This window comes from Stenella coeruleoalba (genome assembly GCF_951394435.1).
Source record: "Stenella coeruleoalba genome assembly, chromosome: 6".
In the NCBI taxonomy this organism is placed as follows: domain Eukaryota; kingdom Metazoa; phylum Chordata; class Mammalia; order Artiodactyla; family Delphinidae; genus Stenella; species Stenella coeruleoalba.
This window is the reverse complement of record NC_137151.1, coordinates 118,614,565-118,642,091: the sequence shown is the minus strand read 5'-3', so window position 1 is coordinate 118,642,091 and position 27,527 is coordinate 118,614,565. Positions and strand designations below refer to the sequence as shown.

General features: G+C 41.4%; 1 protein-coding gene across 15 annotated transcripts in view; it reads left to right on the top strand.

Moving 5' to 3' along the window:
* Window positions 1-19,470, top strand: part of TRIP12 (thyroid hormone receptor interactor 12) — a 151,224-nt gene extending 131,754 nt beyond the window's left edge. For 11 of the 15 annotated variants that reach the window (XM_079924535.1, XM_079924532.1, XM_079924531.1 and 8 more), the window contains 8 exons: window positions 5,252-5,366; window positions 5,660-5,814; window positions 6,821-6,985; window positions 9,818-9,982; window positions 11,554-11,667; window positions 13,695-13,789; window positions 14,245-14,348; window positions 15,132-19,469. In XM_079924535.1, the coding sequence (XP_079780661.1) occupies window positions 5,252-5,366; window positions 5,660-5,814; window positions 6,821-6,985; window positions 9,818-9,982; window positions 11,554-11,667; window positions 13,695-13,789; window positions 14,245-14,348; window positions 15,132-15,328 (1,110 nt within the window). In that variant the 3' untranslated portion in view covers window positions 15,329-19,469. Of the gene's footprint in view, window positions 1-5,251; window positions 5,367-5,659; window positions 5,815-6,820; window positions 6,986-9,817; window positions 9,983-11,553; window positions 11,668-13,694; window positions 13,790-14,244; window positions 14,349-15,131 lie in introns of all 15 variants that reach the window. The other 4 variants (XM_079924530.1, XM_079924529.1, XM_079924527.1 and 1 more) reach the window with 1 other exon arrangement.
* Window positions 19,471-27,527: the final 8,057 nt, after the last annotated feature.

Here is a 27,527-nt window from a genome sequence, read left to right as displayed (position 1 = left end):
AATACAGCGTAGCCTTTCTCTGATTTAGGTCTTTAACTTCTCTCAGTATGCTTCATAACTGCAGTCTAGAGGTCTCTCGTGTAGATGTTTTATTAAGTTCCTCCCAAATAGTTCATGTTTTTTGATGGTTTTTTTTTTGTTTTGTTTTGTTTTTGTTTTTGTTTTTGTTTTTGATGGTTTTGAAAATAATATTGTTCTTTCTTTTCAATTTCCAGTTGCTGTTAGTTTGTAGAAGTAAAGTTTTCTTTGTTGACCTTGTTTTCTGTGACCTTGATAACTTAATTATTGGTTCTAAAAATTTTAAATAGATCATTTAGGATTGTTGTAGATACGGGGCTTGGGCAACTTTTCTGTGAAGAGCAAGATAATAAATGTTTCAGGCTTTGTGGACCATGTGGTCTTCATCACAGCTCCTCACTTCTGGCTTTGTAGTGTGAAAGTGGCCGTACACAATACAAACATGAATGAGCAGGGCTGTGTTCCAATAAAACTTTATTGATAGTCACTGAAATTTGAAGTCATATAATTTTCACACATTGTGAGATATTATTCAAGGATTTTTTTCAACCGTTTAATATTGTAAAGCCCATTCTTAGCCTACAGACTGTACAAAACAGGCAGTAGGGCCTGAGCTGTAATTTGCTGTTCCATGTTGTAGACAGTCATGTCACCCATGAAAAAAGACAGCTTTACTTTCTTTCTAATCTTTCTTTTGTTTCTTTTGAGTTGTTTTTAAATAGCCAGGCCAGTATGCCAAAAGACTCAAAATAATGATTTTCTATAATTGACTCTGAAGTATTGAGTCTCCTGGGGATACTTTCCTTCCTTTAAAAATATTTATTTTATTTATTTATTATTTATTTTATTTATTTATTTTGGCTGCGCCGAGTCTTAGTTGCAGCATGTGGGATCTTTTTTTAGTTGCGGCATGAGGAATTCTTAGTTGCAGCATGCGAGCTCCTTTAGTTGTGGCATGCAGACTCTTAGCTGCAGCACGCATACAGGATCTAGTTCCCTGAGCAGGCATCGAACGTGGGCCCCCTGCATTGGGAGCGCAGAGTCTTAACGCACTGGACCAGCAGTGAAGTATCTTAATTTTTTTTTTTTTAAGACAAAACTTAAGTTTTTGGACATCTGAAACTTACGGACATGACATTTCCAAATACTCCATTTACTTATTATTTATTTATAAAAGCCAACAACTCTGCCTCCCAGTTTTCTTCTCTGTGAAGTGTGGGTTGTAGTACAGCCTCAGAGTTGTGACAGTTCATGTGGTGAAGAGTTAGAACCGTGCCGGGCTCTTGGTGAGCACTATGTGTATGTAGCAGTTTAATCTACAAAGCTGTCTGTAGTTAACCACGTGATTTTAATCATGACTTTGATTTTTCACTCGTTTTCTTAAGCATTTTCTCTTCCTCATTAAGACTTTTGAATAGTTGACAGTATTTAATCATCAAATTTAAAATTGTAAGTAGTTACGTACTAAGTATACAGAGTGCCAGGATCCAGGTTATGGCAGAGTTCCTGCATTCCCAGGATCACAGCGTAGTTGGGGGGACGCAGGACAGAGTGCGAATGGGTGTGGAAAGTGAGTGGTAGAGGTACCAAGTGAATGAGCCTTTCAGATGAGGAGCCTGTTTCAGGAAAGAGAGGGGAGAGTTAAGGAATCAAAGGGTGTAGCTTGAACAGAGGATCAGGCTTGGTGGTGAAGAGCAGAAGGGAGTAGCTCTGGAGGGGATGGGAGGCAGACGGAATGGAAGCTGGGATAAGAAATTTGGGTCTTTTGAATCTACCCCGGTCATGCCTGTTGCTCAGAGGATACAGCTCTTATATGTTTACATGTCCAAATTTCTTACTCATGAAACTGTAAGACCTTTGCTGTAGCCAGCTTGTTCTGCTTGGTTATTTAAACACGCTTTTTCTACTTTGTTTTACTCCAACATATTTTTCTCTCGTCAGGAATGAACGTCTTTACTCTCTCATCCTTCATGCCCCTGTTCAGATTGCGTCTTACATGAAACCTAAACTTAAGTTCAGAATAGCATCACGCTGATTGTTCCACGGGTCAGGATTGAAATGCTGATACAGAAATCACAATTTTATGATTTTCACTGATGGGTCTTTCCTGATGACTCTGGAAGAAATTCTGTGAGCCAACTTCATTGAGGAAGGAGGGTTGGAGTGCTGGCTTTATATATGCTTAGGGCCTCGGGTTGTCAACCAGATTCAACCGTACAAGTCAGCTGGTGTCTGTTAGGAAGCCTTTCTAACTAGCTCTAGAAGAATCCTGACCAAAATGTCAGAACAAAATGGGCTCCATTCTTGAATAGAGATGACTGGTAAGCCAGGGAGGAACTAAGCCAGTCTCTGGGCTCAGCAAACCACTTGAGCCCATTACCTGTCACATGGTCTATGCCTCCAGGACGATGAAAGGTTAGGAGCATGGACTGGGGAGCCTGGTGCTGCCACTTACTAGCTGTATGAAGTCGGGCTAGTTATGTAAACTCCCCAGTAGTAACCCAACGAAGGGCACGGTGACTGTGCCTACCTCATTATGTTGTTTAAGTGATTAAATGCTAAAATGTGTAAAACACAACGTTATCTGTTACGTGGTATATGCTAGTATATAAGCATTAGCTTTTGAAAGAGAAAGACTTTGAAAGTTTCAAATAACACAAGTTGTCAAACTTTTTTGTTTTTCTGTGTTTGTTTCTAGAGCTTTATGCTTTTCCTTCCTTTTGGAAGACATTTTCCTCTACCCTCCTAGGTTCTTCTGGCTGGTCACAGGAAGTCTGAGTAACTCACCAAAATGGCCAAAACCCTCCTCTTAAATACTGTCTTCAGCCAAAGACAGAAGAGGATGTTGGGGGTAGTGGTTTGGGACTTCAAAGCGGGGAGGAAGGCAGTCCACATGGAGCAGATGTTTGGTAAACAAATATTTGCCAGGCCAGGCAGAGACAATGGGACCCAGAGTGGACTCTGATCCCTAGGCCCTGTTTTCCTCCCACCATCCCTAGCCCATATTCTTTGCAGATACCTCTGGTGATAGCTCTGTTGTGGGAACCGGCCCTTTATCAAAATTCTTTTAGGCAGTTAGAGAGTATAAGTCAGTTTCTTCCCTGAGTCTTTTGGGCCTTGATTGTTTTCAGCTGTAAGTAATCCGCATGCCAAAGAGACCTTTGGGGCTGGCAAATTTTGTGTCTCCTCGTTCCTTTCAAAACAAATGAAGCAAAACCACAGCACCTACCTTTTTTTTTAAGGGAGTGGCTGGGTAGGATAAAGATTCCTGGAAAGGTCAGGTCTATCTGCGGGGTTGCTGGCCAGCCCAGTGCAGGGGTGACTCGCCAGAGCAGGTGTGACCTGGTCCTTCCACCCTCACAGAGGCTTCCTGGGATGAAAGTGTATACAGTTTTGCCCATGTCACTTAATATTTTAAGTTAAGTCTGTTTTACTGTTAGCAGTAACAGTATTTGGATGAAGGAAATAGGCTGATCTAATCTATGATTTCTGTTTAACCTGGGATAATTATGCTAAAAGGAGCTAGGATTAACTGGCTTTAAAGCACCATCTGGTGGATACCAGGTGTTACTGCAGTTTTTTTCTTTTCTTCTTTCCCTACCTTCCTCCTAGGCTCACGTGTGAGTGGAGAACAAAATACACAAAGTCCTTACAGTCATGGAGCTTTTAGTTTGGGGAGGCCGATACACACACACACACACACACACACACACACACACACACACACTCATTCATTCATGTACATGTATATGTAGGATGTGTGCTGAAGAACTAAAGCAAAATAAGAAGATAGAGCATGATGGGGAGAGGATAGGGTGGAATGAGGTGACATTTGAGCAGTAGTCATTACTGTCTAGGGGAAAGGCTATCTCTTAGCAGAAGAAAAGTGAAGCAAAAGCCCTGAGGCAGAATTCTCTGCCTGTTGGAGGATGACAGTGGCTAGAAATAGGAGTCAAGCGATCACATAGGACACCCGGGCCAAGCTAAGAATTTGAGCTTTTGCTTGAACGAGATGGGGAGCCTTTGGAGGCTGTGGAGGAATGATGTGAACTTAGGTTGTATGAGGATCCACTCTCACGCTGTGAGAGTAGGACATGAGGTGTGGAGAGCGCCATTGCAGAGACCACTTAGGAGCCTCTAGCACTGGGCCAGATAAGAGATGCTGTGGTGACCAGTTTGGAACATATTCTGAAGGTGGGGCTTACAGTGTTTAATGATGGGTTGTTAAGGCGCCAGAAAGGGAAGCATCACGGGTGGCTCCAAGGCTGTGGTTGCAGCAGGAGGTGAATACTGATGCCAGTTACAGCCGTGGAGTACTGACAGAGACGTGGAGCTGGGTTAGAAAGCTTTGCCAGACCCAAGCGGGTCACTGTTTGGAAAGTTACAGTTGACTGTTTTGTGGACTACATCAGATCCTTTAAGCTATTGGGAAAGGAACTGTGTTAATGGTGCAATAATACTCATTATTTACAAGTAATCAGTAAGTGAAATATAACCTTCTTGACAGGACTGTGGTTAGATTAGGCTTATAAACTATGGAATTAACTTATCTTTAGTTGCATATCTAATTTATGGTGTGAGCTGATAGGACCTTGTTAGAACATGAAGGAATAATGTGGGTGCTGGTGTGGGTCCAGACGTTCCTTTTTTTGTGTTTTATTCAACAAACCTCTATTAAATGGCTGGTGTTTGCCCCGGCACTACAATGGATACAAGGTGAATTAAAGTTACCCCTAAGTGAGGTACGCAAGCATGTAATGAAATCATGGTAGTCTAATGTGGTGAGTACTTAAGTAGCCAAAATGTAAGTTCTGAAAAAGAAGCAAAGTAACTGCTTGGGCAGATAAAGAGGCTTCTCCTAAGGAGTGGACATTTGAGTTGGTTCCAGGGGAACAGTTCACCAGAGAGAGAATGGGAAAGAAATCCATTCCAGACAGTGCCATCTGTTCCCTGAGGGCACGGTATATAGCTGCAAGGGTACTCGTATTAGTATATGAGTTTGAACCATACAATTAAAATGTTGGGGCCACAGGAAGCAGGAAATAGTAAAGGGTTGCTGGTTCTCATTCCAGGTGACCTGGACTGAGGGAAGACAGGACAGTTTGGGAAATAACCTCTAATACATTCTGGTAGACAGTTGTTATTAGTATCCATTGCCAAAAGGTTGGCAGGTTAAAAAAAAGGGCAGCACAGATTCTAAACTTTAACTTGTCCTACTTATGTTCCTCTGTAGGTTGGCACAGGTCTGGGGCCTACACTGGAGTTTTATGCACTTGTATCTCAGGAACTACAGAGAGCTGACTTGGGTCTCTGGAGAGGGGAAGAAGTAACTCTTAGTAATCCAAAAGGTAATACTAATCTGTGACTAAGTCAATTTGTTATTCAGTTCAGGTAAAGGGCCCTTACAATTCATTATATATATTTAGCTTATAGTAGAGGGCCTGGCTCTCTGACCTAATTTCTTTTCACCTTTGTTTTCTCATTTATCAAATAAGGGAGACCCTTCCAGCTCTAGAGGACTTCATTCTGTGATCTGCTATCTGATTTTGAGAACACTGAATTTCTTAAATGTTCTTAATTACCGGGTCTGTCTTGTTTTGGGAAATAGCATCTAAAGTTTGGTGATTTACTCATTTTATAGGAAGCCAAGAAGGGACCAAGTATATTCAAAACCTCCAAGGCCTGTTTGCGCTTCCCTTTGGTAGGACAGCTAAGCCAGCTCATATCGCAAAAGTTAAGATGAAGTTTCGCTTCTTAGGAAAATTAATGGCCAAGGCTATCATGGATTTCAGATTGGTAAGTATAGAATTACCTTTTTTTCTACAATTTTTTTGTACCTGTGTTCTGTGACGGTACCTTAATCCCCTGCATTTAATGCCATATTTTAAAACACTGCTTCACAAACCTTAATGTGCATATGAATTGCTTGGAGAATTTATTTAAAAAGCCAGTTTTGATTCAGCAGTTCATGGGTCAGGCCCAGGTTTCCACATTTTCTTACCAGCATTCAGGTGATACCCAAGTGCCAGTCTGTGGACCGTTCCTTTAGTAGCAAGGGTTCAGAGAAGCAGGCAACATTAAGGGTGGTTTTAATTATATATATTTTTAAGTGTTTGAGTTAGATTTTTAATTCAATAGGAAAAGTATGAGCATGTGGCTAAACTGCAGTAAATTTCCATTAACGTGCAGGAGTGAAAATAACCCAAAAAATTAGTATTCACAGAGAGGTTTGAATGTTTCTGGACTTTTCTTCATTTTTTTCTTCATGTTTTCTGAGATACTTTGTCAGTATGTGTAAGACGTTTTCATCTGATGTCAGGCTTACAATTTCATTGTTGTTGAAAGAATGTGCTGTTAATCAGTTATTTTTGAAGTTCCATTTTTTCATTTTAGTTATAAGTAATTGGTCTTCTACATTCTTCCTTCCAAATATGCAATAATACAGACTGAAGTGGAATTAAGTTCACTTGGTCCAAAATTGAGTAAGACTCCTCTAAACATCTCTTGGTGTTGAGGTCCTTATGGAGAACGTATGTCCATCATTGAAAACTTCTTTTTTAGGGCCAGTGTTTCAATAGGAATCTTCAGGTTTCGAATTTTTTTTTTTTTAACAATATCAGCCCCAAATTGAGTTTAAATGGGGACAGTTTCATGTACTGAGAGAAACAGTTCTTTAAATATGTTTTTTTCCCCTGGGGATTACTTGACCTTTTAAAATGACCTCTTGAAGTGTCACTTAAAGAATTGAGGCAGTGCTAGAAGCTTGGTGTGACTGTTGTGATATTTGCACCTTCTCTTTCAGGTGGACCTTCCCCTGGGCTTACCTTTTTATAAATGGATGCTACGGCAAGAAACTTCGCTGACGTCACACGATTTGTTTGACATTGACCCAGTTGTAGCCAGATCAGTGTATCACCTAGAAGACATTGTCAGACAGAAGAAAAGACTTGAACAAGATAAATCCCAGGTAGGCTTAGAAAATGAGACAGTCAAGTGGATCAGTTTCTTTTTGTAGAAAGATGAGTTCTTTGTCAATGATTTGTATTTGGTCCAGTTATTATTTTATATTGGAAGAGTTTAAATTTTTATTATAATAACTGAAGCATATGATTTTACAGTTGGTAAGATGACCTGTAATAACAGCAGGTGTTGAACAGACAGCTTGACCAGCAAATAAAATACCCCTCTAACTAAAACCATAGGGCTCTTGTTTATTATATTTTAGATGGACATTATGTATCTGGGCAGATACTCTATCATACTGAGTTCTTTTAGTAAGCATTTGAATCAATAAGGCTATTCGCAGGACAGATTGATTTTCCAGAAAGATGGCTTAATTTAGGAACAGTTCATCTGTTTCTAGAGAGATCTCAGGAAGATATTTTTAAAGGTCGTGGTAGGTATCACTGTTTCTTGGTGACATCTGTTAAGGTTTCTCTGTTAGATCTCATGGGTAATCTTGATCTTTAAATCATTAATGTATATTCTCTATACATTAACAAAATTAAATCATTTGAGAATAACAGTGGTTCTGTGTCTGACATTGGAAGAAGACAAAGTTGTATTTTTAAAAAGTGGCATAGAGTCAGACGTCTTGTATGGGGGCAGGTAACGTGGACCAGTGTTAAATCAACTCCCATTTTATAAATTATGTAAAATAAGAATAGAGATTTAAGATTCTGTAGCTAGAAAAAGTGTCACATCTCTTAAGATAGAGAGGAGCTTATAGTAGATGGGGTTTTTAGAATACTTTTTGTCGGGGAAGGAGGTGATTTGTAAGAAAATTAATTTTATCTCCCATATTAATCGGTAATTATTAATGGTAATTTTGGGGTAAATGTTTATTAAGAGAAATTGGTGTTTAAAGAAGCCAGGTCCCTCTTTTCCATATAAAACCTGTTGTCTTGGGATTTTTAGTAAGGTTTATGCTCACCAACTTTTAAGGTTTAAATTTTAAACTACTGTCATCTTATTTAAGATCGTCTCTTAGGAAAATAACGCAAACACCACCACAGACAGCCCCGCCCGCTCCAGATACAGGACAGCTTGTGGTGCTCTTCCACGAGCCTTACGTGTACTCATTCATTTAATCTGCTGTGAGATTTAGATATTCCCGTTACCCCTACTTTACACATGAGAAACCCAAGGCAGATGGTTGAGTAACCTGCCCACAGTCACATACCTAGAACACCGGAGAGCTAGAACTGAAACCCAGGCTGTCTGCTCTGGAGCCCACACTCTGACGGCTTTTGCAAGCTCTCTCACTTACCCTTGTCTCCAGTGCAGTGTGCTGCCACAGTTCTCTTTCTCAAATCTTTGGAGATTTGTTCTTCTGATCTTTATTATTCCTGATGTTACCAATTTAAAAATATAAAATCCATAGCACAGAAACCACACTCCAGAAACTGGCAACTGGAACATGAGGACTGGTGGTATTCTCACACACCTCGCCTCATTATTTATAAAGCATTCTGATGGAGCAAGTTGTCCTGGCTGAGTTTCCACTGGGCAGTTTAAATTCTTGAAAGGCACATGGAAAATGGGCTAAAACTTGGCTTTCAATTTAACGTGTAAGGTCTAGAGAAAGAGACAGCTAATTCCTTTTAAACATCTCAAGGACATATTGTATATTCTAGATTCCTATCAATGATAGCATTTTGGAGAGCTTTCTAGTCAGAGAACGTTAAAATGGAGAGTTTAAGTCCTTTTGCTGAAGAATATTTCAAATGTAAAATGAAAAGTCTTTCTTTGTGTGTCATCCAGTGATGTTCCCGAAACTGAGAGAGACCTAAACATGTATTTTTGCAGAGGAGTAAAAATTCTCAACAATGTATTTTACCTTAACCCTAACCCTCCTCTGTGTTTTGAATTATCTGTAATCCTACGCAGCTTTCACTTTCCTCTTTAAAAAATGACTGTTAACCAGAACTTCATAGCCTTTTTTTTGTTTAAATGATTTTCTGCACTTTGACTGTTTAGCCATTAGGAATTTCATACTCGGAGGCATCTTTAATTCGGAAGGTCATTTACCTTCTTTCTCCTATACTGGATACCTTCATTTTCAGATAGAATTTGCAGTTTTGTATGTTGGTCTTTGATTCAGAAATTATATTTTATATAAGCCTTTCATGATCTTAAACATTTTAAAAAGTGAATAATACTAACTTTTTAACATTTGTCTTCAGAGTAGGAGTTGACTTTTCTTAGGGGTTTGCTAGAGCCTTTTTTCATCACACTGTTGCTGTATGAATACAAATTTGTTAATGCTGGGCCTACAGTAATCGAATGAAGAATCTCTGGGTATTCTTTAGACTTGAGCTTGCAGAGAAAAAATTTATTTATACTAGATAGTGCATTATTTGTATCTACAATTTCCTAACTGCACTGTATTACTCAGTATTTGCTATATACATGTATTGGATTCATTAAGATTAGCCTGGAATTTATAAAAAGTTTGTCTGGCTCTATAGAGCCTACCCTCTTAAATTGACCACTGTGCAAATGATTATGGCCTTTCTGTGAAATCTGACTGAATATGGTCAGACTGAGTAGCAGACACCTCATTGCAGAGGAGCACTCAGGCTATCTTGTTTTCTCATATAAAAATAATTGGATTTTGAAGTGTTTAAGATTATTTCCTTTCTGATCTCAGTGACTTATTTTTGTGTAGATGATGACAAAAAAAGAAAGAAATAAGAGCTAAGGGAACCCATAAAATTTATTAGCATATCTTTTATTTCATAAACACAAACATAACTGACTGAATTACTGGGCTTGACCCCCGCCCCCTTTTTTTTAGACCAAAGAGAGTCTACAGTATGCATTAGAAACCCTGACTATGAACGGCTGCTCAGTTGAAGATCTAGGATTGGATTTCACTCTGCCGGGGTTTCCCAACATCGAACTGAAGAAAGGAGGAAAGGATATACCGGTCACCATCCACAATTTGGAGGAGTATCTAAGAGTATGTACTCGCAGCGCCCCCTGGGGCGAAGGCCAGCTGTGGCCATGCGGGGCTGGGCCCGGGGGGCCTGCTTTGAGGCGGGGGAGGGAAGGGAGGGTCGAGTGAAGCACAGGTGCGTGTCCGGTAGCTGCTGCACACCGTGGTGTGAGACCTTTGACGCCCGGGATCACTGTACGAAGTCCACTTCTCCTGACCTTCGCTTCTGTTTGCTCTTGAGAGAACGTGTCAGATGTCTTGCAGTACCTTCTATAACCTTGAACTCTCTCTTCAAGCTTGAATACTATCTAATAACATCTCATTTTCTTAGTTTGAAGAAATCAGTGAAAAGCAGCCATCCCTTGTGTTGTCACTAAACTGCATTTCTACCTTTCTATCAAGCCACCTAACTTGACCTAATAGCCTTTAACGCTGTCCACACGTGCGTGCGCGCACACATTTATGGGTTTGGTGAGGCCTTTCATGATCCTTGACCATATTTGTTAAGGAAAACAATTTTGTACTGAATACAAATTATGTTTTAGATTACAACCTATGTAAGTCTTTATTATCACTACTTCTGGAAAAATTTCTTTTGGTTTATTCCTGACATTGAATGGAAAGAGCATTGGGTTCCAGACAAAATACCACCTATACCTCCTAGACCTGACTTTTCCACCAACTTACTGTGGGATTTTAGATAGAACCTCTGAAAAATTTCAGCTCCAGTTTCTTCATCAGTTTGAGAGAAGAAGATAGCAGAGGACCTCTATTATTTAGTATGCCTAACAGTTCTGTGATTCCTAAGTAATTCCTTTAACAGTCAGTAGGGCTGTGTTCTCATACTACCTACTTTGAGAAAATTAATCTTTCAGCTTACTAGTAAATGATGAGTTAACTCCAAACTAGGTTCTCTGAAAATATTTGTAATAATGCTTGTGTTTTTCTGTCAACAAAACGCTATTGTTTTCATTTTTATCTGAGTAGGTCCCCTATTTCTGAATCCAAAGGGTTAGCCAAAGTCATTGATGACTAGGAGATGTTGGACCAATAGCAGATGCTTTTTCTGTGGCCCTTCAGTTTCACGTGGCTGCATTCCAGAGTTTACCTTTCTCTAAGTGGAGACACATACTGCAGAAGGATTGGGCTCTAAGAACTTAACAGGAGTTAGAACTAAAAATTGCACATTAAAAATTTAAAACACTTAACAGTTGGTAATTTTGACTCTTGAAACATTATCTTTAATTCTCAATAACATTTTATCCTCTTCGGAAGTTTCATCTGCTTCTCATCTGGTAAGGTAAAGTATAACTCATAGGGATTTTATGTACTGATAAATGAATTTTAAAACACACTAAATATATTAATTTATAACACACATGGCATTTTTTACATTTTCTTATTGGCCAGACCCTGAATTAGAAGTTGACCTGACTTGTCTTTTACTTACATAGTTTACTGGGAGATATTTTAAAGACTTCATTTTTTTTTTTTTAAGTGATCAGGAAGGATGTTTCACTGTAGTTTGCCAAATATTAAATAGGAAAGAAATTTGAAATCTTGTCGCAGATTTTGAAAGAGTTTTCTTTTTGCAGCTGGTTATATTCTGGGCACTAAATGAAGGCGTTTCCAGGCAGTTTGATTCATTCAGAGATGGATTTGAATCAGTCTTCCCACTCAGTCACCTTCAGTACTTCTATCCGGAAGAAGTGAGTAGCTTGTGTGTAAAAGAAATGGTCATCTCTAGTTCTCTACCTATAATTATCTTAGTGGGGTCTCTCTGTGCTATTTAGTCAAAGACCCCATTGTTGCAAACAGAAAGGTAGATGGTTGGGTGCGGTGGTGGGGTGGATGTTTGGGAAAGATAAGATCATTTCCTGAGTGAGGAAGAATGTTAAATGTAATGTATTAAGTATAATGTATAACATATATAAATAAGTATTAAATATAGTATAAAAGAGCATGGGATCCATGTGTGATTGAGTAAGCATAGCATTCTGTTTTTCTTTTTGTTTCTGTTTGTTTTTTTTTTTTTTTTGGCTCTGTTGGGTCTTCGTTGCTGCGCACGGGTTTTCTCTAGTTGCGGCGAGCGGGGGCTACTCTTCATTGAGGTGTGCGGGCTTCTCATTGCAGTGGCTTCTCTTGTTGTGGAGCGCGGGCTTCAGTAGTTGTGGCGCATGGGCTTAGTTGCTCTGCGGCATGTGGGATCTTCCCGGACCAGGGCTCGAACCCGTGTCCCCTGCATTGGCAGGTGGATTCTTAACCACTGCGCTACCAGGGAAGTCCCAGGCATAGCATTCTTGTCAGCTGACCCTCGACGCTGCTTGGTGGAGAGTGGAACTTGGGTTTCTGTACACCTGTGGCTGGCGGGGAGAGCCATGGGTCCATAGTAATGAAAGTGACACTGGGGAGGTTACTTGTTTTTAAGCTAAACTTTCTGGATTCGCTGAGATGTTGATTGTTTCATGAGCGAGGTTAGTCCTTGAAGTTTTAAGGAAATGTTGCAAATTACCTAGTTGCCAAATCCAGAGAACACTTGTGAGAATGGAGTTCATGAGTTTATGTGCATCCTTTTTTTCCAGCCGTCTTTACTTAAAGTGCAACAAGAATCTCAGAAAACTACTTACTGATAGTGAGGTGTCATGGAAAGGGTCTGGAAGGTGTTTGGTCTCCCAGGTGGGAAACCTTTCTGTTTCTTGTTTGAGCACTAGCTGTAGACTACACCTTTATTACCGACTGAATCGGGAATCTTTAAATGACTTAGCGTTTTCATCTCAATTATTATTTTTATGTCCACTTTGATTTGCTGCTTATTAAAACATGTGGTGTACCTGGCACTTTTAGGCACTAAGTGTCACCTGGAATTGAAAACAGCAAGTGTTCCTTTTGGAATTGGATCCTGGTCCCCACTACTTAGCGGTGTGACCTTACCCAGCTTGTCCTATCTGAGCTGACTGGCTCATTCATAAGATTGAGATAACCTCTCGCTTACTGAACAAGATACATAAAGTACCTGACAGTGAGTGACACGTAGTAGATACCAAATTTCACATGCTCCAAATGGATTTTCTCAGAGTGTACGAGTCATCCTGCAAATGGGCAGTCTACCAGGTGAGAGATGGTTTAATTGGAAACTCATGTTAGATTTTCCAAGGACACACAGGCATTTTTTGCTTTCTGATATCTGTTCTGTAATGACTAGCGTGGTCCTAGATGACCATGTGGCACAGAATTGCCTTTCTTCGCAAAGTGGGAAAACCTACCCATTTGCTGTGTCTCAGTTCAGCTCTCCTCTCCCACTTCTGTCTCCAGCTCACTGTTCTCTCTCTTGGTTTCCATTATGGTGTGCCCTCGTGTTTCTAAAAGCCAGGATTTATAAAATCTCCCTGGTTAGAAGTAGATATTGAGTTAAAGCCTCTTAAGAAACGAGAAGAATTAGGAGAACTTCAGTTAAGGGCTGGTCTCAGGTATGTTTTGTCTTAGATTAAAGGCTCCCTAGAACCTAGTTCATGCAAATGGGCAGCGCACCTGTTCATGTCAGCTGAAGAAGAGCTTGAATCTGTAAATATACTAGAAGAGCACATTGTAAAAGCACATTGTAAAGAGTACCAAGCTGGGTACTTGGGGCTTCTGTAGACCTTTATGTTGGCACGCCACAGAACAGAACATGCGTGCATTTTCAGTCAGTTACACAGCTGTGTCCTTAGTAATCTGTTGCCCGTGTTTAAACACACAGCTGGATCAGCTCCTGTGTGGCAGTAAAGCAGACACTTGGGATGCAAAGACACTGATGGAATGCTGCAGGCCAGATCACGGTTATACTCATGACAGGTAAGTCCTGGGTTCTGCCAGTTTTCAGATACACACACATATATATACATTTTAAAATTTGTTTACTTATTAAAGGAGGCTTTCTAATATTTTGGCTTCATTTCTCTCAAGACTGCAACTTCAGGACCGAAAGGGTTTTTTGTTTTTTTTGCCCCAAGTATTTCTGTGAAAATGGGCGGGAGGAGGAAAGGTGGGGAATCCCACTGTGACCCCATTACCCATTTTTACGTATAGTAAAGTGGAAATATCTGTACAATCCCAGACAGGTCTTATTTATTACAACAGTAATCATTCCACTTGAATTCCAGCTGTAACAACAGAAACATATTTGAGTGCATTACAGCGTGAATTCATATGCAGTCATATTTACATTTGATAGTCTCTAGCTAATTATGAGAGTCAAAACTGTATTTTAATACGATGAAGTAACTATGGTGTATTTATTTCTGTTATAGTCGGGCTGTGAAGTTCTTGTTTGAGATTCTCAGTAGTTTTGATAATGAGCAGCAGAGGTTATTTCTCCAGTTTGTGACAGGTAGCCCAAGATTGCCTGTTGGAGGTGGGTACAGCGGTTGATTTACTATAGCTATGAGTGAGTGAGTGTGTGTGTGTGTGTGTGTGTGTGTGTGTGTGTGTGTGTGTGTGTGTGTGTGTGTGAGGGGGGGGTGGAGAACGCACGCAAAACTTCAGTGCCAACAGCAGGATATTCTTTATTTGACCTTGAGTGCCTCTTAGTTATTTCAATATCATAATGTTTCTAAGTTTTCAATTTGTTCTGCAGTGTGTTAAGGGATATCACTGGCAGGACAATTCATAGGGATTGACTTAAACACACTGAAGTAGGACTACTAATGTACATGTAATGCTGCTTCTCTACACAAAATTCAAATTCTCAGACATACGTACATTATAAACCCTTAGATGGCTTAGATGAAAAGGCATTCTAAAGTCTGTTTTTTTCAGAAATGAATCCTAATATGAGTTGAATTGGCGCTCTTTTAAAAGCATAAGGGAAGCATAAAGAACTGTTTGCCTCCATGTTATACAGTGACTTTTGATTGTAAATAAAGCACGTACCAGGTTCCGTACCCTCGATATATCTTGAATGGGTAGAGTTCATTCAAGATATATCGAGCAGGAAAGAGTACCTCTGTGTATGGTAATGCTGTGCATTAGAGCAGTGTAGTGTGTTTCTGATGGGGGCAGATAAGAAAGGGTACGTATACTTGTGCTTCCAGACCCATTCTCCTTATGGATGAGAGGCGGGTTTCCCTGAGCTAGCTGGCGGGCATCCCGTAAACTTGCCAAGTTCCTCTGTCCTTCTTTCTTCCCTCTTCATCAGGCTTCCGGAGCTTGAATCCACCTTTGACAATTGTCCGGAAGACCTTCGAATCAACAGAGAACCCAGATGACTTCCTGCCCTCCGTAATGACCTGTGTGAACTATCTTAAGTTGCCGGACTATTCGAGCATCGAGATAATGCGAGAAAAGCTGTTGATGGCAGCGAGGGAAGGGCAGCAGTCGTTCCATCTTTCCTGATCACAATGAGAAACGCAGTGTCTGCCTGTTACAGCAAAAGAGAAAAATCATGATTTCTTTTCTAAATGTATCACCTGAGTCAAGGAAACATGTTACGCCTTCTTGTTGTAGGAAAACGGCTTGCAGATTATAAAGAGACACTTGGTTCCTATTCCTTAATGGCCCCATGGACTTAAAGTGATCAGGCCCTAAAACGTTGTTGTGATGAGGTTTCTTTAGCAAGTTCTTGTTTAAATTATCATTTATTTGACGAGTGAAGTTTTTAACTTGCTTTGCTGTGTGAAATTTAAAAAAAGGGATGTTTTTCCAGGCTGAAACAATAAATGTCGCTGTGCAGTTTAATTCTGGGCTGTGTGTATCCATCTAGCTAAGTCTGCAGTTTTGTTTCCTCCAAAGACAACTCTTGTACATAAGTACAGAAATTAAAGCTCCCGTGTATTTGACAAATACAGTTTAGTAGGTGAGCTCTGTGTGCTTTTCACTTCCCCTGAGTTTCCCCGCCCTGATCCGTGTACTGTCTGTGCCGCTCACACAGGTTTTTTGTATACAGAACCCACAGTTGGTACATCTTCGTCAGCCATGGGCTTTCGTTGTTCCCTGTTCTCTCTCAAATTAAGATATAATTTAAAATTCATGGAATTGAAATATGTTGTCAATATAATTCAGCCTTTGTAACTAGGTAGCCTTTTCTTATAGCTTAGTTTTAATGTAGTTGTAGGGTATCACTGGCCTTGTACCAGGGACGCACTAGGACTGTTTACGTGGTGATTCTGGCAACCACCGCCTCTGTGATGGAGGCAAGGAGAGCTCATTCGTTTCTTTTGTGTAGGTTAAAAAGTCTGCAGCTTGGGCTGGCCAGTATTTATTATTCTGTGGCCAGAGCATTTTGAATTGATGTATACGGTTTTAAGCAAAGTTAGCAGGTTTCATTCCCTGTTGGAGTAAAGAAAAAGTTTTCCCCCCTTTCTCTCGTTTTAAGTTTTTGTTCGGTGTCTTCTTTCGCTGTTCCGCTCTTCTCTCCCCCTCCTCCCAGTGCTCACGCGGGACAAACAGCTCAGCCTTTGTCTCGACACACATCAAAGCACCTGTAGGCCATGCTCTGTCCAGTTGTTTTCTGTGCTGATTTCTCAAATCTGCAATAATTCATCAGGTTCATGTTTTTACCTGAAAATAAATAAAGTTTGCTTTACCTTTTTTGTTTATAGTTCTGTGCCGTATGCATCACTTTTAGTTGTAGAGATGTATCTCAATGCAGGCAGATCGTCACAGCTCATGGCTGATTTCGCTATTCAAAGAATTTAGAATAGCAACTGAAGAACATAAAATGTAGAAAGAGAATGAGAGGAGACTCCTTCCTTCATTCCTAAGGTTCAAAATTAAGCCTGTTGCATAAATTTGAGAGAATTTCCATCATTCATCTTTCTGAAAATGAGAGATGAGCTAATTGTTTTCTTATTGGACTTTGAGAAATCAATTTTCTTTTGTTTGACTGTTCTAAAGTCTTATTTAATTGATGTCAAAACCCCTTTGTCCCCTATTTCACCACTTAAAAGAAACTCCGTGGCTTATTTTATTTAGATTACTTTGTCGTTTCCACTTAAATGGCCTTATAGGAGCATCCCCTCGTCTCAGTGCACCTGGGCAGTGACCCACCCCCCTTAGGTGGGACGGAGCTGTGAGAGGAACTCGGAGTGTCTCTCCCTGGTCCTTGCAGAGGCTCTGGAGAGTGAGCTGCTTCCCTTTGACATCAGAGGAGGGAGTTGTGTTTCTGCAGTTCTAACATTGACACCGTAGGACCTGTGCAGTTTAATCAAGTGAAACTAGTGTTAAAGAATGAACCAATTTGTTTTAAATCGTTCTGATACCTTTTTACAGACTAAGCGCAAAAAAGAGTTTTGCGTGAGCATAACCTTTTTGTTCCTCATTTTTTAAAGGGTTCTGTCGTTAAAATTTAGACGTATGTATAAACAAAGTAATGCATCATATTCAGATATCTTCTGTATTTAACATTTTAGCCATATCATGGCCCTGGCAGATTTGGCCTCATTGATCTCAGCGTCTAAGGAGTGAGTACATTGGATGGTTTTGAATCGCACTGTGGAGCCTGATTGTTTCACAGTCGGTAGTTCTCTGTTTAAAAGCTTTCAGTCTTTAGCTTACTCCTTAATTTGGGGACACTTGGTTAATTAGGGGCAAGAAGACTTCCCATTTGAAAGCAACCTCTCTTGGCAGAGGCCTTAATATTACATCATAGGGAGAAGTAGACTTCATCTGCTGTTCCTCCAGTTATGCCTTAAATTTATTTGCTGAGTAATCCTGTCAACAAGCACTACTCTCTATGCTTTACACACGTAGACAGTTTGGATAGTGGCTAAGATTTTGTTGTCTTTTAGTGTTTGCTGAGGTGGAGTCAGTCAGATGTTAGTCACAGCTAACACCGACTATGGCGTTGTCATTTAGACAGTTACTGATTTGATCTGCTTTGTTTATGAAAACACAGTCCTCACTATTTAAGAAGGAAGAGTTGGTTAAATGTATTCCCCTCCTCCCAGCCCCCCCCAAAAAGTGAATGAATTGTAAATGCTAGGTAGTCTCATCAGGAACAGACATGGAGAGAATTCTAGATGCCTTAGCCAAACCCAGCAGAAGAAACCTTTCACACAGCTTCTCATTGGATACAGACTTTTCTTTCTCTTCCTGTGCTTCGGCTCTGGTTCCCTGTGTTTGTACTGATCGAGAACTGTCTTTCACCTTATATTCCATAAAGAAGAGAGTATTCTAAAGTCTGTCCTGCATTTGGCTATCCTTGCAAGTTTGGTACATAACATGAAAGGGAGAGGTGCGGCTGGCTGGCTGACGTCACTTCCTGCCCTTCTTCAGGGCCTCCTGTGCATAAAGGCCATAAGGCCGAGGGACAAAAAGCCCCAACTTCTGCATCCAAGAAGTTAGCGATTCAACTCTTGATTTTCCGCAGTAAGGATTATCGCCAGCGACTTGTGAGTGTGTCTTTCCTTTAGTTCCCCAGGCATTAAGGCTGTGCTCCCGATTCCTGCCAGTAAATTCAGGAGATGGGAATGTTTCTGATAGTCCACGGAAGAATGTGATAAAAAAGGAGACTTGCTGGGGAAAGACATAACTGTGCGTTCAGAAACCAAGTCCTTCCGGGGGGATTCTGGATGCTCTTGTTCATTCTTCATTAGCAAAGATGATGGAGCCTTTAATTCATTTATCTTGGGCTTTGCTTTTTTGACCCACATTATTTTCCCTATTGTAATGAGAACGTTGTTTGAAAATGTCATACTCTGTATTTCTTACTCTGAGAAATGCTTTTGTATGGGTCTTAGGTTTGACGCTGCAGTAGTTGGCATACCCAGTAAGGGATAACCTAGTGACAAATCACTGAAAATGCTTCCTTTGTTACCTCAAAAGAAAAAAATTCCAGACAAAATATAGCATTTATATTTATAGAAAATGGAGGATTGGCTGTTTTCCAAGAACTTCAAGTTAATTCTTATGCAAGGAAAAGTTCTTAACTCTAAAGACTTGTTCTGCATAAGGAGACACTCTTTAATAATGGAAGAGGTGGTTTTATTTTTACAACAAGCCTACTCATATTACCAAACCTATAACCAATTGCTGATCTCCTGTGTAAAGCATTTTTTTCTCTTATCTGAAACAGTGATTTATATGAACTGTTGGAATAATGGAACCTCAAACTACAGATGTGTATGTAAAATTGCATAAATGCACTGACTTCCTTCTCCCTGAATATATTTTTAATAAACAGCATTATCCTACATGGTCAGTTTTATTAAATTATGCACAACCAGAGGGTTCTTCTGAGAAGTGGTATGCTTGTATGGGTGGCTTTGGAAAGCTTCCTAGTGTGGTAAGTAACACAGTAATCTTAGCCTTTTTGGGAGGCATCAGAGGAGGGAGTTGTGTTATAGGAGCCAGATGTATTCAGAGAGATGGCCCGAATACTTGCTTGTTGGTGGAGAGAGATGGGCACTTGCGTTGTAAGCTACTCTGCAGTGGTGAAGTGGGAGCCCTGGTGGGGAGATGCTTGCCCCTGTGTGCAGACAGTAGACCCTCCTGGTTGGAACCCCTTGAAGTCACTGTTCTTGGCTTTCATGACTGGTTGCTCTGCCCTTGACCAAGGTCTGGATCATCATCAGCCTATTCCACTGAAACAGAAAAAGAAAAGTCAAATTGATTTAGGAAAGCAAGGGAGGTGAGGGTTTCGTTTGCTCGTTTTGTTTTTTGTTTGTTTTTTAAGAGTGGTGATTGAATTTAGGGGTTTTTTTGTTGTTATTTTTAAGAGAACAAGTGAATGAAATGTATACATTTCATATACTTTTGTAAGTACACGGCACAGCACACGTATATACGCACTCGTGTATTCTTCTGTATTGTCTTGGTGTAACTGCCTAGGTATAACCATATTTTTCTCTTGATGAATCTCTTGGTCCGTGAGACGACTAAATTACAGGTGGAGGGTGCTGTGCAGTACCAGCCCGCCACCAGCCGGCCTGTACGGGAGTCTGTAAGCACCGGAGCGTCTGTATCACCAATTCCAGGGTGGGGGCGTGGAGCATCACAGTTTTGGTTGATGTAATTCTGCAAATTGACCTTGGCATGTTGAGTTACACAGAGGGTTTAAATCTCAGCGGCAGTTGTTTGCACTAGAAAAGTGTCCCTTCAGACCCTCTTGAGACCAGTGCTCGGGGGATGGGGTGCATTTCATGACAGTTCTCACAACAGGCATGCTTGCTGAAGCCTGTGCCATTCCTCGTTCTCAGCCAGGTTAGTGACCTCAAGGTTATCTGGTCACTCTCCCCACCCTCCACCCGCCCCCCGACTCTGCGTGAGAAGCACAGGAAGAGTGGCAGTGCTGGTGCCTGAAACCGTGCCGTCCTGCCTTTGCGAAGAGCTGCCAGGGAGCAGGGCCCACAACCCGCAGGAGTTTGCCTGGGGACTTGAGGCAACCTTGACAGACGCCAGAGGTGTCTGTACCTCGGATACCCCGTTGTGGCTTCACGGCCCAGGCACGCAGGATGACTGCACTCTCCCTGGGAATTCAGGCTTCAGAGAGAGATTTTCCTCTCTGTGCCTAAGATACATGGAAACATTCATTAGGGACACTATATTAAGAATTTATTAAGAAAATTGTGCTAAGGAATATGAGGGCAGAAGACACAAGTCGAGATGGCTTAAGGGTCAAGTCCGTGTTTACACTGTTTAATGCTATGTGTGCAGTTGACGTGAAAAAGTGGTTATTTGAAATGATCGTAGAAAATTAACAGTGGTCCATGGAAAGCCCAATGCACTCCATTTGGCGTGCACTTCTTAATAAGGGAACCTGGGCCTCCGTTGAGACCCATCCTGTCAGCCCACTCTACTCCCACAGTGCGTCCTGACGTCACTTAGCGCCACAGGACTTAACATCTCTTAGAACCGAGGCATCCCGGTGACTCGCCCAGAGCTGTGTGAAGGGCTTTGTGGAAGAACGAGTGTTGGCGCAGGAAGAGGCCTGGACATTCAGGCCTGACTCAGCCCTGGCCCCTCTTCCTGGGTAGTGTCATGACCCCTAACCTCGCTGGCCCTTATCCTCTGCACTTGTCAAACCAATTCAGTCATCTCTAAGGTCACGTTTTTTTTTTGTTGTTGTTGTTGTTGTTGTTGTTGTTTTTGCGGTGCACGGGCCTCTCACTGCTATGGCCTCTCCCATTGCGGAGCACAGGCTCCGGACACGCAGGCTTTAGCGGCCATGGCCCTCGGGCCCAGCCGCTCCGTGGCATGTGGGATCTTCCCAGACCGGGGCACAAACCCGTGTCTCCTGCATCGGCAGGCGGACTCTCACCCACCGCGCCACCAGGGAAGCCCTAAGGTCACGTTTTAATGGTAATACTCATACAATCTTGGGTGTGAGTCTTTGCAACATCTCCCGGTGTTTCTCCACGAAGGCATCGTAGCATTTGGGTTGGCACAGTTCTTCCCGCAGAGCTTCTGGCTTCTCTGGCTCTGAGTGTCAGCAGCACTCACTCTCTAGGCATTGGGACAACTTGAAACGCCCTCTAATGCTTTCCAGCATCCCAGATATCAGGGTGTTACCCCCCAGCTGAGAAGCGGTGATTATGTGTTGCAGCTTTTGGAAAGCGATCCAAGTTTTATATTCAGCCAGTAATTATGGTTAATAACAAATCAAAGTATTGCAGCACTTAGGAGTGGGCACAACTCAGGGATAAGAAGAGGAACAGAAAAATTATTCAGTCAGAAAAAGCCACAGTTCTGTCCTCCCCCTCCCCACACACACACACACACACACACACACACACACACACACACACACACAATGTGCAGGAGGAATTCATCTTACTGCTCTGACATCCACCTTAGGTGAGAACTTCTACAGTGTTGGGAAAAGGATATCCTCTTGTACCAAATATAACTTTCAGAGAATTTTAAACTCAGAAAATGTCATGGCAATTGTCGCTTTTCCAATTTAAAAAGTCTTAACTAAATTCATTGAGAAAAGTCCAGTAGTTCTAACCGATGTTAGAGGATGTTAAGTAAAGATTCAAGCCAGTGTTTTCAACATTCTAGAATTACTTAAAAGAAGTTGGCCTCTCAGCATTGCATTATGTGCTAATGGAGTGGGCCAATAAGCTTCCTTTCCTCCATGGACAGTTTAGCGCTGGCGTAGATTCCTTTGCTCCCATTGTTCTGACACGTAATGTTCCAGAGTGATGGAAAGAATACAGGATCCGTTTCCTCCCAAAGCACTAAATGGTGTTTTGACAAACAGAAGAAGTTGAGATTTTTGTGGTCTTTCTCTCCAACGTACCATTTTCCTTGCCCCGTATCACAACACCCCTGGGGGCGGGCGGAGGTGAGACAGGGAATCTAATCAATTACTGATCAACCTGACGTTCACCACAAAGTGGATGAATTAGAAGAAAAAAAAGTAGGTTTTTTTAAAAAAATCGTTTTTCCTTTACATGGAGATTTTCATGAGGAGTGCATGGTCAGTGAAGCATACTGCAAATGTTTCAATGTGATGTGTTCAGTCCTCCTGTTTTATCATCTGCAGGACATGCCAAACTCTAGCCTTATCTCTGGTGCCTGGCATGATGCCCGGCCTCGATGGCATTCAAACAGGCACAGAGGAATGAATGGGGAATTCGTCACCTGTGTTGTTCCCTCTCTGCCAGTCAGATTGTTTGTGGAATCTGTGCTCTTTGACTTCAAGGAGTTTAAGATCCAGGTAGAAAGCAACGTGGAACCAAAACAACTATGTACACAGGTAAGTGCTAAATTATGTGGATTTGTATAAATCCAAAGAAGGAGAACTAGGACCATCGATGGTTAGAATTTCGCTGAGTCAGAAAAACTACCTCTCAACACCACCACCGCCAAGAGCAGTGTAACAGCCAGGTCTATAACCAGAGATACACCTTATTCTGTGCTGAAATGTGCTGTTGACACAGTCCTATTGTGTTTTTCGGTAAATAGTTGACGTGGGTCAGTAGAAACAAGACAAAATCAGAGTTTGTTCAGGAAGGAAACAGATTTCATGGCTATGTAGGATCACCTAGGAATTATTAAGGAATATTAGTGCTGATCAAAATAAAAAAGCATTGCTATAACAAATAAATGAAAAAACGACCTTGGTATTCCTATTGCCAGACTGGATATGATACAAGGAGAAGCAAAAGTCCATTCTGAAAACAAACGAATTTTTTAAAATCAGTTTGAGGATTACAAGTAGAAAATTGTGATATACTTCTTTCAAAATACAGTTAGTGCAGACAGCCCAGGAGAGAGGGAAAGTCAACAAACTGACTTTTTCCAATTGCCAATACATTTAGAGGGTCCAGTTCTATCAATTATGTTTTCTTTTTCTGGTTTTTTTTTTTGACGATAAAAACTTTTAAAACTCAAATCTGCTTTTTGTTTCCATTCAGAGTTTTGTAACTATCGATAAAATTCTGTGAAATTGCAATATTAAACCCTTTTCTGATATTTATAAATCTTGTTATGAAGATTTCTTTTTATCTGCCATGGTATTTTAGAAAGATGCCTGGGCTCTACATTTCGAGAACTGAGGTTCTTTTTTGAATTTGACCTCGGATAATTTTCACTGAGTGTTTTCTTACCTGTGAAATCACGGGAGCAGATGAGATTAATATTCTGCTCTCAAATTCTAAGCTTCTAACACCTGTCATGATCCTTGGACCTTCTTTTCAGATCAACTCAACTGATTTAAGAGGGTACATAGGTCCTCTTCTAGTTAAGTTGAACAAAATAACGTAACTGTTTCCTACATAGGTTGAATTTGCCAAAAGAAAAGTACCGATCTATTTTGGAAACACTCTGAAGTTGCTTTTGGTCACTTATTAACACCAGGTATTAAACTTGCTCAGGAAATATTTTGATTCTATGCTTGGGTCTTTAAAATCCTTCTTAGTGTTTAGTTCTAGTGGATTTTCTGTTCGTTTGTTTAGTTACCATGTGTCAGGTCAGGCAGTGGCATTGGCTAGGATTGAGATGCTAATAACCAATGCCATTGGTTAGATTCTTCTTCAAAACCTAGAGATGTGCAGATTCTCAGATCTGGAAGTCGTTAGGAAGGCAAACCAACCTTCTATTTTTGAAAATGATTGAGTTGGGAATTCTCTGGTGGTCCAGTGGTTAGGGCTCTGTGCTTTCACTGCCGAGGGTTCAGGTCCAATCCCTGGTCAGGGATCCCGCAAGCTGAGGGGAGCGGCCATAAATAAAATAAATAAATTTAAAAAAATGATTGAGTTGGCATACCTTCCTCAAGATCACATACTTATTTTCCAGATGGGTGACACACTGGAGATTAAGACCCCTCCCACAGGAAGGGGTATACAGGCTCTCTCAATGCCCAAAGGGACAGGATATCATGCTAAGGTGTTAAACCAAGGTTTTGCCCTCAACCCTCCTTCCATCCCTTCCTTCCCATTTCTTCCCCAGCCACTCAGCATGAGCAAGAGCTTCCTGTGTATGTTGAGTCTTAGGTAGGAAGGCCATGGAGAAAATAAAGAGAATTTCTGGCTTCCGGGTTTCTAAATAGAACATCTATCATGGATAGCAGTCTTATAATTACAGCTTCTCATTGCAAACACTCCGCCTAAAAAACAGAACACCAGGCTTTTTGGCAGGGGAAGTGTGTGTGTGTGTGTGTGTGTGTGTGTGTGTGTGTGTGTGCGCGCACGCGCGCTTATGTCTGCTTTTTGTTTTATTTTTTGAATACCCAAAGCTGGGCTTTTGCATGTCAGTAGCCAAAGCCTCAGTGATTCAGAGCAAACACTCTATGGGATTGTAAGGATAGTTTTACTGCCACATAACGGGAGATAAAAATTCGAGCCGCTGGGAAGTCAACTAGGGAGACGGAGCAGGAAACGATGAGGAAGAAATTATGGCATGTCCCTGAGAAGTCACACAGCGCTCACAACCCAGGTGGGCGGAGTCCCCAACGGGGCAGGAGAGAATGGCTCGTGAGTTTTGCTGGATTTGCTGACACAATCACCTTCCTCTAGGGCCTGGTTCTCAGCTTTCCGTGGAAACCACAGAGTAACCCTCCAAATACGCATTTTTTTCATTTTGCCAGAACAGAGAAGCAATTTAATAAATTCAGCTTAATTTAGGATTCCACTTGGTAGATGAGTTTGCTTTTCTTGTTTACACACACCAGCGATGGGAGGAATAGAACGGTGGCTGCCGAGATGAGCTTTTGCTTTTAGGTATTACATACCAGCCACTGAACACAGCTGCTTTCTGTTTTGTAAGAGTAAGTTTGCCATAAAACTTTTGTTCTGGGGCTTCCCTGGTGGCACAGTGGTTAAGAATCCGCCTGCCAGTGCAGAGGACACGGGTTCGAGCCCTGATCCGGGAAGATCCCACGTGCCGCGGAGCAACTAAGCCCGTGCGACACCACTACTGAGCCTGCGCTCTAGAGCCTGTGAGCCGCAACTACTGAAGCCTGTGTGCCTAGAGCCCGTGCTCCGCAATAGGAGAAGCCACCACAATGAGAAGCCCGCGCACTGCAACAAAGAGCAGCCCCCGCTCTCCACAACTAGAGAGAAGCACGTGCAGCAATGGAGACCCAATGCAGCCAAAAATAAAATTAAATAAATTTTTTTAAAAAAAGAGAAACAACTTTTGTTCTGTAACTTCTTATTCTTTCCTGCTCCATGGACTTCCAATCAACTTTCTCCCAATTTCTCAAAAAAGAGAAAAAAAAAATCCCACTTCCTTCTCTCCTCTCTGCTAGATACGAGATATGAATGGGAGAGGAAGGCATTTTGTTTGTTTGTGGCTGCAGCATGCTTGCAGGGTCTTAGTTCCCCGACCAGGGATTGAACCCGGGTCCTCAGCCGTGAGAACACAGAATCCTAACCACTGGACCACCAGGGAATTCCCAAAGACGTTTATTTTAGATTCTAATATACCATGAATCCTGTAGGGAGAAGTTAGAAAAGTGATTGAGGGCCCAGCCTGGTATTTCTCCCCTTGGGTCAACACTGTTTGAGTCCCAGTTCTACCTGAAAGGAAAGAAAATAATAAGGTAGCTGTTTGTATCTTTCTGTGTGTGTGTGTGTGTATAAAATAAATCAACTCACAGCCAGAGAAAACAAAGTAACAGCCTCTTCTACCTGAATGGTACTGAAGTATTACCAAGGTCACCATCACAGCCACTAAGGCTTCTCAGGTATTTGACCTAAAAAACTAAAACAAAAACAAAAAACAGAACCTTGGCATTATCTAAGTTTGAAAATGAATACCGTCTCTAGTTTTCCTACCAGATTTAAAAAAAAAAAAAAAGAAAGAAAAATACCCTCACTTAGGGACTTACTGAAAATCGAGAAAAGAAATAAAAACGTGTCGAGCTCAAGTAGAAACAATCGAGGGCAGGGCCCCTTCTGCAACCCCTTTGTTCAGGTCCCTATAGAGCCGAGACAGTAGGTCTCAGGCCTGGTCAGGTCAGCTCCTAACTGTCCACTCATCTGTCAAGAGGACCCAGGCAGCTGCCCAGGCAAACAAGAGGTTGCTGTAACGTGGGATCCTCCTCCTGTTAAAAGGACATCCAATGTGTGTCTGCAGGTCGTGAATAGGTGCAGGCAGTGCCCAGAGAGAGAATGACTCCGGATAAACACACCCACGTATCACATCCACTCCCTGGGGGAGGCGCTTAGTATTTTAAAACCGTGTTCAAATATTCACAGGCATTTCTTTTCTCCGTGTGCCAGTGACAAAACATGCTGTGAGTCACTTGTAGCTCAAAAAAAAGGAGTGACTCTTTTTTTTTTTTTTTTAAGGGTTTGGTTCCCTTTGTAGTCACAGTTCGATGTCATTAGCTGGCTGATGGGGTCATAGTCCCTTTTAGGGTGACGTCAATTTTGAACAGGTGTGCAAGCATTTTTATATAGATTTCATTTCATCCTGGTTTAGCTGCTCTCTTAAAACATTTCTAGGATTGTAGTATGGCAACCGTCTCAACGTTGGTCCAGTTTCGTTGTTAAATGGATGCGGAAGGTGTGGAGAGCGGGCCTCTGTCTGGTAACCCTCTGAATCCTATCATTTAGAGCTAGCAAATTTCTCAGCAATCATCTGGTCCAGATTTCTCATGTTTCAGATGACAAAAGAAGTCAAGAAGGGTCCAGGGACTTGATCAGGTAGCTGGTAAGTAGCAGAGCCGTAGGTGGAGACTAAGACTCTGAGCCCTGGGCTCTATTTGTGAGCCCTGGACTCCTGGAAGCTCAGGATGGGGCATCAGCGTTACCCACCTCCTCCTACTCAACACGAACTCTGTTTCCCAGTGTCCTCAACCAGGATCCTCTTCTTCACCTGTTGACCCCTCCTGCTTCTCAATCCATTCTTCAAAAGCTCTAATTATTAAAAGAGTCTTCCAATTTTTGTAATAACTTCTGCTGGAAAAGCATTTTATGTGTTTTTTTTTAATTTAATTTTATTTTTTTATACAGCAGGTTCTTATTAGTTATCTGTTTTATACATATTAGTGTATATATGTCAATCCCAACCTCCCAGTTCATCCCCACCCCACATTTTATGTCTATTTTCCGTAACTGATTTTTTGAATCCTGTGACAAAAACACCTAATAGAAGTCTTTGCTCTTTTAGTTTTATTTCTTTATTATTGGAAAAATGGATG